Below are 11600 nucleotides of genomic sequence, written 5' to 3' on the forward strand. Positions count from 1 at the left end.
TACATAAATTTACTTTACCATTCACAATATTAGGTAACTTCTCTGCCTCCTGGTAGGACACTTCATAAAACCTACCCTGACACTGAGGTCGTCCTGCTTCCTTTCTCATTTTTCTTCTTTTGAATTTCTTCCTCGACTCTTGAGCCACTAGGCTTGTCTATCGTCTGTAAAGTCATTTTATGTTCTATTTGAACTTCTTGACCAAGCAGGACATTTCTGAAATGTCCTGCTTGTCCGTACCGGAAATTGAATACGTTTTTCCCTTTATAACATGTCCCTTGATGACGCTTACCACAATTCGTGCATAAGGGTTTCTTACCCCTACCAGCTACCAGCTCGGTAGGATTCCAAAACCTTGATCTATCATCCATACTAACCACAAGTCTTGGCTTCTTCTTTCCTACCCTATGCTGACTTGTAGCTCTCTGTCCTTTATCAATACCTATTAGGTCATTCTCAATACCGTACTTCCTTTCCGAATCCGCCAGAATGGATTCGACACTTTCCACCAACCTCTTGTTAAATATTTTGTTCTCTAATTGAGGATCAGTTTCTGTCTGCGGAATCCTCGACTCCACACCTGAAGTCATTTCCTGATTTACCAGGTCTTTACCTTTCTATTCACTAAAATCTGAATTCCCTCGAGTATCGAAACTTTTAAAGGTAGGGTCAGGGTTCCCGTTGTCTGTCTGCCTGCTCTGCTTGCTACTTTTCTTGACATCTTCCTCTTACTTAGGTAGTACCATACTAAGGACATAGGACTCAGACTTACATATATAAACTTTTCCCCTCTCTTCCCAAAACCTTTTGCTCTAATACCAACTTGTCACACCCCGCACTAGATTACCCTCCTAACCTGGACGGAATGGTGACTACAGTAGTTACCAACCCTTTTGCTGGCACTTACTGCTATCTTACCTATTAAATATTGCTCAAAACCCTGAATACATACAAATTAACTCAGAACTTAACAAATTTACATTTTAGGTTTTCGCAGCATTATTCATACATGAATATTACAACTTAGTAAGCCCCATCAAGAATACTAATCACTAGACAAACACATGTGTACTCACTAATACAGGTCTTCAATTACGCTTCCTTTAACCTGTTTCTTTGAGTGGCAGAGCAGCAGCAGAAAAGTCTTCTGGGAACTGACCGCTACCTGGAAAGGAAAACATTTGAAAATGTGAGCTAGAAGCCCAGTGAGTGACTTAATAAAACGTAAAAATCATGCTTAAATTGAAAGCTTGAAAACATAATAGTGGAACTTAAAATATACCAAGCAAACGTGTACATAAAACCTTTTAAACCACCATTAACATCATTATTCCTCAGTTGAGAACAAGCATACATCACTCTAGCTCCCAACGTCTGTTATCGGCTAAGAGACCCATACCTCAGCCTCTCATTCAGACCTATCTACGTGCTCATAGAGTTTTCTATGTACCGTTAACACCTTAGGTACATTTATTCATATTCCTTCCTTACCTTTGGTATCCAGATCACTCAAGCTATCAAGTTCTTGAAAAGCATTTAAAGATTAGTTCTCAAATATAGCATAGAAAACTCTTTAGAATACCTTCCCTACCTTCAGTATCCCTTTCAGTATATTTAGGAATATTAACGCATGTACTTTGACAATCTTAGGTATTTAAAGCATAGTACATCAAGCTTCATACAACCTTAGATTTAACCCTAACGCATGCTTCATACTTTGCAAAATAAGTTGGCTTAAATCATGTTGAACTAGCTTGTAAAACTATTAGCATGCGTTAGATATGAGAAACATACATGGAAAACTCATACATTAGTAACATCTTGTGTTGATAAACATTCATAAGCATTAGCAATTCCAAACTATCCTTCTAGCCTAGAAGAAGATATGACTACCTTTATCCTTAGTTGAGAGTGAATTATCAGATCTAACTCTCAATGCCAACCTTAATCGGGGAGAACCCTTTTGCTCAATCCCTCGATGTCATATTACTTACGTGCACGTGGTTATAACTGAGTACCGTCGTACCTTATGTACCTGACTAGGATACCTTCTCATTGTCTTTCAGTATCCTTAGGTACTTGACTAGGATACCTTCTCATTGTCCTTCAGTATCCTTAGGTATTTGACTAGGATACCTTCTTATTGTCCTTCGGTATCCTTAGGTACTTGACTAGGATACCTTCTCATTGTCCTTCAGTATCCTTAGGTACTTCTGCTCAGATACCTTCTCAAACGTCTTTCAGTATCGAGCTGCTAAGATACCTTCTCAAATGTCCTTCAGTATCAAGTTTGTCTGGTCCTTCTCGAATGTCCTTCAGTACCAAGTTGATTAGATACCTTCTCAAATGTCCTTCGGTATCGCATTTTAAGTAAAACTAGTCATAAACATTTAGTTGAACACTAAGGCTTAGTGCTCAAATCATCATACTAGTTCATCCATCATACTAGTTCATCATAAAAATGGAGTTACTTAAACATGCTGAAAGTATTTGGACAAAATAACATATTTAAATCATATCAATTCCATGGAAAACATGCTTTACTTAGCATGAGAAACAGTTTCATGAATACGTTGCTTGACACTTCATTTAAACACTTAGCATGAGAAATACCTTCAGTTTCTAAATCATCAAAACAGTAAGTCATCACATAGTCACTCACAGCTTGTTGGCCTCTTAACGGGTTATACGCCTCTCCTAGCTCTTCTTTGCCTGAAAGAACATAATTCCCAATTAAACTACTTAGAATTCTTAGTAAAATACCTCAAATAGTTCATTTACTAATGGAACTTTTGTCAACAAAATCAGCATTACTGCGAGAAAATCATCATGAGCTAGATAACCCACATGAGCAAGAACATCCATATGAGCGAGATTTACCATTCCCAGTGAGATTTGGCACTTTCCAGCGAGATTTCCATCCCTAGCGAGATCCACCTCTCGCTCTCGCTCGCTCTCACTTCCTCTCGCTCTTTCTCTCGCTCACTCTCGCTCCCTCTCGCTCTCGCTCTTGAGCTGTCTGCTTAATCTTCCTAAGCAGCTGTCTACTTATGCCCAGATCCTCTATTACAACTTCAAAAATTCATAACTCAAAATCCATCCCTCTTTTGAAGAAATTTCCTTCTACAAACATGTTTAGAATTAAATTAGCAATATTACCTTAAAATTTCAGCTCAAAATTCCTTATTGTTTAATCTAGAGATTCAAAACTTCATCATTGGCCACACTTCAAGCAGCTGCCTCAAAATTTTAGCTCAAAACGCTTCGTAATTCGTCCTGAAGCTTCAATTCTTCACTGATGGCCTAGATTCACCCAAGAAACAAACCATTCGTCTTTATTTTGCCCCTCCGACCTTATTCCGACGAGTTTTCCTTCCAGCAGCCCAGCCACAGAAAATAGACACACAGAGCTTTCGAATGCCACTAAAAGAGCTTTTGAATGCCACTAGAATTACACAAATAGCCTAAGTAGTCTGTCCAAACCGACTCAATGAATTTGACCTTCTTGCTTATATTACCGCCCAAAATCTAGCATGAACCATCCTTGTGCCACCTGGCCCACTATTGGTGATGAAGGGCTAGGATTTATCAAATTTCCTTTTGTAACTTCACTCACAATATTACTTCAGCACTACGCCTCATTAGATGGCATGGTCTCATTCATATGTTTATTATGCATTCCATCATCAAGCATGATCTTCCTTAGCCTAGCCGAGTTTTGTCCTACTTTTACACTTAGCTACCCAAGAGCTTATTTCTTCTTGCTTCCATCTTCTATCCTTCCTGAGACATGGCATTATTTAGCTCATTAAAAGACATCACATTACTTAAAGTAATTAGGGTTGGGGTTTTATAATGTGTCCTCTTCAGAACATGTTGAGGCAATTCCACTTGGAGCATATATTGGAAATTGCAAGGAAAAATTGGACTATTTTGGATTACTGGGATTGGATGGAAAAGCACCTGAAGAATGATGATCAAGCTAAAGCTTTAACTATTATGTGGAGCATTTGGAACTTCAGAAACAAGATCAATATCAATATCCAAACTATAGCTCCAGTGGTCCTGCTCAACTTATTCAAGTCTACGGATAGATCTTTAAATGAATTGAAGCTTTGTCCGAATTATTTCCTAATTCTGGTTAGACCAAAGATTCGTGTGAGTCATGGTTTGTGGAATTCTCCTCCTAAGGGTTTTTGGAAGTTGAATATAGATACCTCTTTGAATCGCTCTCTTTAACGTAGTGGCTTTGGGTGGATTGTTTATGACTCCCAAGGTTCTCCAATCTGTGCAGGCTACCAAGCTCTAAATCACAATTGACCTATTAAAGCTTTAGAAGGTAAAGCAATTGTTGTGGGGCTTCTCTCGATTGGACGTCTTATCGTCGATCCTATTCTCCCTTTGATTGTGAAATCTGATTCTTTTGAAATTATTAGCTCTCTTAACTTAGAGTTGGACAGCTCAGAGATGAGGAATATTATGGAAGAGATTTTAGATGTTGGCAATATGCTCCATATATACTCTTTTTGTAATTGTCCTCGTGTGTGCAATTTTGTTGCCCATTCTCTTGCTAGAGTCGCTTTTTTTGTGAACTCTGATCCCTCTCTCCCTTTTTTTTTTTTTTGGAGGAAAGTAGCATTTTTTGGGATTCTAATTTACTGGTTTGGTTGTCCTCTACTCTCAAAGAGGATGATTGGTGATACTTTTCTTGGTTTAGGAAAGTATGTTTTCGAAAAGAAAAAAATAATAAATCCCACCATTATTATTATAGTCTTTAAATTTTAAGGTTAATTTCAATTTAGTCTTTGGATTTTCATATGTTACAATTTTACTCTTGACATATGAATTTTATTTCAATTAGTCCCTAGGTTTCAGGATATATACTTCTAACCTTTATATTTCACTAAATGTACTTTCAATCTTTGGCGTTTAATATCTATTGATTAATTTTAAATAAGTATGAAGTGAAAGTTAAAATATAATTTGATACTGATGAAAAGCAGTGAAACTAAATTAACTGTAATTTAAAAGAATTACAATTAACTAATAGACATTAACACTAAAAAAGGAAAGTGAATATATTTAGTATAAAATCGAAATTAAAAATATAAATATTAAAATAAAAAAAGTCAAATTAAAATAAAACTCAAATCTTAAAAGTAAAATTAAAACTCTTTGAAACTTAGTGACTAAACTATTTAATAACTAAATATATGATATCTTAAAGCTTAGAGAAACTAGATAAAAAGTAGACCAAAATTTTTCCCCTAAATAATCATAATAATAATAATAATAATAAAAGATTGCAGAGCACAAAAGAATACATTAAACCCTAAAAAAAATACATTAAAAAAAAATATATGGAATTTTTGAGCTGGAAGCCGCTTTATGATATTCCTTGCACTTGCATAGCTACAACCCAAAAGCTCTGTTTATCTGTCATGAGCTTTATTTATTTATTAGCCAACACGCTAGACCCTTAAGAAAGTTAAGATCACACCAAATTAAAATCTTAGCTCTAATAATCATTTTATTTTTAATTTTTATTATGAAAATTAAGTATATTTCATTCACATTTTTTTTAAATACAATAGTTAAATTCCTAACCAAATTTTAAAAACAAAAATAAATTTTGAAAGTTACTTTTTTTAGTCCACAAAATTTGGCCTAATTTTTTAAAACATTGATAAAAAGTAGATAATAATAGAAGAATTTTGGAAGTAAGAGCAGTGCCTATAAATTTAATTTTAAAAAATAAAATGGTTATTAAACGAGTCTTAACAATTTAAATTAATTTTTTTTATACGGTGGTTTAAAAAAATTTTAAAAAAAATTAAGTAATGATGGTATGTTTAATGTAAATATATGTTTTTCATTTAGTTTATTCTTTAAAATTTATTTCAGAATACATGTCTGTTTTTTCAATTTAGTTTTTTTAAAAAAGAAAATTAGATATAAATATTTTTTTTTCTTACCGTATCAGATTGAATACAAAAATTGAAAATAAATTAAAAAAAAAGAAGTTATTATACTTATACAAATTGCTAATTTTTTTCCACTTATATTTATTAAAATTTTCAATTTTAATATTTTAATGACTAAAAATTATATTCTTAAATTAAATAATTAAAATAAAACACAGTTAAATTCACAATCTTAATTGCTAGATATTTATGAATCTATCTCCACAATCTCCACTATAAACCAAAACTATTTTCAATATTGAAGGCCAATTTTTGTTTTTGTTTGTTTGTTTTTTTTTTTTTTTTTTTAGTTGTGTGTATCTATGGTATATGGCCACTGTAAATTTAGTATTTTAATGATTTATTATTTAGAATAATTTTTAGGTTTTTCATTTTATTTAATGGATACTATGTTAAGTTTTTTTCTTTTTATTTTGTTGAATAAATAATACAAACAAAAATATATATATATTTATGCCAAATTTTAATTTTAACATTTTAAAGTTTACTAAAATTTCAATTCTATGAAGATATCTATTAAAAATTTCTTCAAATAGGTGATAGATTATGAATGTATGCAACTCTATTTTACTTCTGAATCATTAGTAACCACAACATTAATTTGAAAATCTAATAAGTTAAAATTCATGAAATTTATTAATTTGTATAAGTATAATATCTTTTTTAATTCTTTTGAAACTTTTTAATATCTAAATTGGAAAAAAAATTACATGTATTCTATTCTAATCTAAATTTTACAAAGCAAAGCTCAATTAGAAAAAAAAAAACATATATTTATATCTGAACATATAATCATTAAGTATTTTTTTATTTCTTTCGAAAAAAAAAAATATTTGGCATTGAGAGATTTCAAAAAAAAAAAAAAACTATTTACACAAATTAGCAAAATTTTAATCATATTTGGTAGAGACCGATAGAAGTCTATCAGTGTCTATCAGTGATAGAAACTAACAGAAGTCAATCACTCATAGATACAGATGGAAGTTTATTAGTGTCTATCCGTGTCTTTTTTTTTTTTTTTGCTATTTTTGCTATTTTGTAAGTAGTTTGACATTTTCTCTATCTGTAAATATTTCCTTTTGGCCATTTGACATTTGAATTAAAATAATTTTGATTCTATTCTAAATCAAAACTATTTTGCTTATGTCCCTTGGCCTCATCCCATTAAAATAAAAAAAAATAAAAAATAAAAACCCGTCCACACTAACCTACTCCCCCTCTCTCTTTTTTTCTTTTACAATTTTGATAATTAAGTTTCATTTGATAATCATTGATTTTTTTATTTTGGAGAATTAACCACCATAAGTTTATATGTTTGGTCATCTACTTTCTACTTGTTTTTTCAAAAGCTAGAACTTAAACTCCCTTTGGTAACTATTTGAATTTTTTTTATTGAAAATTAAACCTATTTCCAGCTTAATTTCTTAAAATACATCTTTCTTAAATAAAATAATTGAATTCTTAGTCAAGTTCCAAAAATAAAAACAAGTTTTTAAAAACGATTCTTTTTAGTTTTTAAACTTGGGTTAATTTGTCAAAGCATTGGTAAAAAGAATATAACAAAGCGAGAAATTCAGAAGTGGAAGACGTGTTTATAGGCTAAATTTTTCAAAACTAAAATCAAACAGTTACCAAAAGGGATCTTAAAAGTAGGTCATTTTTTATAACTATTTAATTTTAAAAAATTAAGCTTATAAACATAATTTCTACCTTAGAGTTTCTTTGTTATATAATCTACATCTTGCAAATACTTTAAAAAACCAAGTTAAGTTTTTAAAACTTAGAAAAAAAAATAATTTCCAAAATCTATTTTTTTAAAAAAAAAAAAATTAACTATGAATTTACATGTTTGTTTAGGAAGGATAAAAAAAAAAAATAAAAAACCAAGGCTCCGTTTGATAATTATTTGGTTTTTGGATTTTAACTTCTAAAAATTAACCCTATAAACACTCATTTACCTTTTGATTTATTTGTTTTCTTATCTACTTTCTACTAATGTTATAAAAAACAAGTTTTGAAAACTTAAAAAAAAAAAAAAGTTCTAAATTTATTATTATTTTTTAAAAAAAAAAAAATTGGCTAAAAATTTAACTCTTTTACTGAGGAAAGATAAAAATTATTATAAGAAATTGAGAGGAAGCATGCAAAATTTTCAAAAATTAAAAATTAAAAATCAAATAAATACTAAACGAGACCCAAATGGTTCAAATGTGAAACTTAGTTTTAAAAAATTGTTTTTATTTTTAGAATTTGATTAGAAATTCAAGTGTTTATTTAGAATAGATAAAAATCAGAATAGAAAACTGGTAAGAAAACACACATAAATTTCAAAAACGAAATTTTACCAAATGAAGTCCACTTCATTCATGCATTATACTCGTGTCTACTCCAGTTACCCTTTTTTCTTCTGGTAAGATTTGGCCATCCAAAGTCAGTTCCAAGAGACAACAGACTTCTATCAAGTATTTTTCATTGATATGACAATATGTTGCTTACAACAGTAAAGGCCACTTGACACTATTAAGAGATTAATTCAGCAGTTCATCTTTCACAGAACACATCATATTAAGTTCAACCATAACATAATTTTAGTGATAAATATAACAAGGAGTTGAATTTTAGATTCCACAAGTAGACATCAACAGCATTACTGGCAACCTCTTGCCCTCGTCCTCGCTCTCACTCTCGCCCCCGTATAACAATATCATCCTGCCATCAAAATCATTGGAAGGGAAATTAATCAACAATTCTCTAAACGGATAATTCGGTTCGTGAAACCAGAATCCCATCAGTATCTGCATACAGCCATTCCCCATCCATGATCCTTGTCCCCGCTACAGTTATAGGGACGTGCTTTTCTCCAACCCGCTTTTTGTAGGCTTTCATTGGATGTGACGCGAGAGCCCTTACCCCGATATCGCAACCATTTATTTCATCCACATCTCTAACACATCCATTCACAACTATACCAGCCCAACCATTGTTCTGAGCTTGGACAACAGGGTTGCCACCCAATATTGCACACCTCTTACTACCGCCCCCATCCACGACAAGAACTCTACCGTTACCCTTCTCCTCAAGGAACTCGCGAATCAAAACATTGTCTTCAAACACCTTCAGTGTGACTACTGGTCCCGAAAAGACTTGGCGTCGGCCATATATCTGGAAAATTGGTTCAAGGGCCCGAAGTTCACCACTTACAATGAGCTGTGGGTTAGCATCACAAACTTCTGCAGTGGTAACCAAGGCCATTTGCTCCAAGCACCTTAAGTTTGTAGACAAATATTGACTTCAGTTAAAACAGAAACTGTTTCATATGATCATTTTTTGAAAGAAAAAAGAAAACACATGTAGCAAAATTAACAGCTTTTATGTTTTTTAAATGGATTTACAGTTATACACTGGTGAATCTTGAACCCATATGCAATGAATTAACAGTAAATACATTCAGTAATAAGCAGAAGTACAAAACCAACTTCGAATAATGAATAATATATCCTCTTAGTTAAAATAGCACATTCAAGTACTAACCCGTATGATCTCTATGAAAGGCAAGATGCAAATAGCAGGAAAATACTACAAACTCACAACCAAAAAAGTCTCACCAGTGCTTATTTTTTGTTTTCTTTTACATTAAACTACCTCATCTCTGTTTATCATTTATGACAAGATCAAGATTCGTTCAGTGTCATTCTTTTATTTTCTGTTCAATTCTTATAGAATGGAGTTGATTTATTTCATTGAGTTTCCAAATAAGCATTTAAATTTTAAAAATTTTTACTGTTTCAAAAACTAGAAAATATAAATGTTCCTTTCAAACTTCCATACTGACTCTCATCAAAGATGAATCATTCTACGCATCAGACTTACACAATACAAGATTCTACAACTGGGACACAAGGCAATAAGAAGAAGGAACAAAACTATAACCAGCTGTAGTAGATCCAAGTTTTTATGTCTTTAAGCCATAAACCCCATCAAACAGCACTAAAGCTGTTGATCCACAAGATCTTAGCTCTATCCCTAGGACTGTGACCACATAACATAAACTCAACAACATAAGCCATAAAATTAGCACCCTAAGCCATAAAATTTGAACACTAGAACAGGGGAGGAAGAGATATCCGAAGGAAAGCCAATTCAGCCAACCAAAAATGAGGGTTTTTTCCTTTGAACTTTGTTATTAGTGTGAGAACCATCTGATGTCTACATCCAAAAGCCTTAACACTTCTTGGCATGAAAAGCTTTCCACAACATTTTGCATTCCTCTTCCATATTTGAGAATTCTTCCTCCACTCTCTCTCTAAACATTGCCATGCCTAATTATATTCTCTAATGAAACTCACACTACAAGAAGTCACAGCTTCTTTCTACAAACTTGTTAATCATCCCCATATTTCCCTCTGCAAATCCAATCTTTTGGACACAGAAACATACACAATTAGCATAATATCTTAGCTGTTGATCTAAGAAGGATAAAAAAATCCCCTTGAATAACATGCTTTATTTTCTTATATTTTTTTTTATAAAAAGAAAACAAACAACCCGTCATCAATTGAAATTCCTGCTCTAGATTATCCAATGTAGTTTTTTTCTTCTGCCTTAAATAATAACTATAGAAACAGACAACTCAAGGATAAAAAACCAATAAGCGTATGAATCAAAGCCAAAAACACATAGCTCCACGAATTTTATTGTAGAGAGAAATTCTATTACTAAAAAAGCAATATAAAATCCAAATCATAAAAATGGCAAGGAACATAAGAATCCCATAAAGAGATGAGCAGAACAAGATCCACAAGAGTCATTAAATCAACAAAGAAATATCTGATCCAATTGCTTCCAAATCTGACAAATCCTCAATCTCCTCGATCCCACTTTTAGAGTTAAGAAACAAACCAAACAATATTCAGAATCAAAATTCAGCGATCTCAACAAAAACCCATCTGAAATCCAAGGAAATTGAGATGATCAAACCGAAGAATCGGCTACAGAATCTCAAACTATTATCATTCCTACTTCCAACAAAGGAAAACGAAAAGTAAAAAAAAAACAACATTCGAACAACATCATGCAATTGGCAAGGACGAAAGATGATTCGATCAAATAGAAACAGAAATTGGGATTACCTTATGAAGTTGGAGGGAAAGGGAGAGTCCAAGGTGTTGAAGAAGAGGGAGATGGGGAGATTGAAGAATAAATAAGAAGAGCAGAGGTAAATGAGGAAGACGAGTGAGGGAAAATGGAAGAAATTTTGAAGAAATTTTGAGGAATTAGTTTGTTATGTGAAACCCAATTATGGCTCTGTCAACTAGTTCTCCTAAATTTAACTAAATCTTCCCTCTTTCTTCTTTTTTTCTTTTCAACTTCTAAATTAGCCTTCTATTTCCTTTTTTAAAATATTTTTTTTCCTATTCATTAAAAAAAAAAAAAAATCCCTTTAATTTGGGTATATGATTAAATAAGTGAAAATTTTACATAGTAATTAGCATGATCTCCTTTGCTTGAGGTTAGATGATTAAAAAGGAAAAATTATTTCAAATAGTAAAACTGTTAAAAATATTTACAAGATATAGCAAAATTTTAGAACTATCAATGATAGACGTTGATAGACAC

The 11600-nt window shown here is 32.0% G+C and overlaps 1 protein-coding gene across 1 annotated transcript; it reads right to left on the reverse strand.

The window, feature by feature from the left end:
• Positions 1-8472: 8472 nt before the first annotated feature.
• Positions 8473-11306, reverse strand: LOC120071835 (putative 4-hydroxy-4-methyl-2-oxoglutarate aldolase 2). Its single transcript, XM_039024228.1, has 2 exons — positions 11114-11306; positions 8473-9249 (listed from the first exon to the last, which is right to left on the reverse strand). Exon 2 carries the CDS (start codon positions 9234-9236, stop codon positions 8736-8738), a length of 501 nt encoding a protein of 166 aa, XP_038880156.1. The 5' UTR covers positions 9237-9249; positions 11114-11306; the 3' UTR covers positions 8473-8735.
• Between the last annotated feature and the right edge of the window lie 294 nt (positions 11307-11600).

This window comes from Benincasa hispida, chromosome 2, assembly GCF_009727055.1.
Source record: "Benincasa hispida cultivar B227 chromosome 2, ASM972705v1, whole genome shotgun sequence".
Classification (NCBI taxonomy): domain Eukaryota; kingdom Viridiplantae; phylum Streptophyta; class Magnoliopsida; order Cucurbitales; family Cucurbitaceae; genus Benincasa; species Benincasa hispida.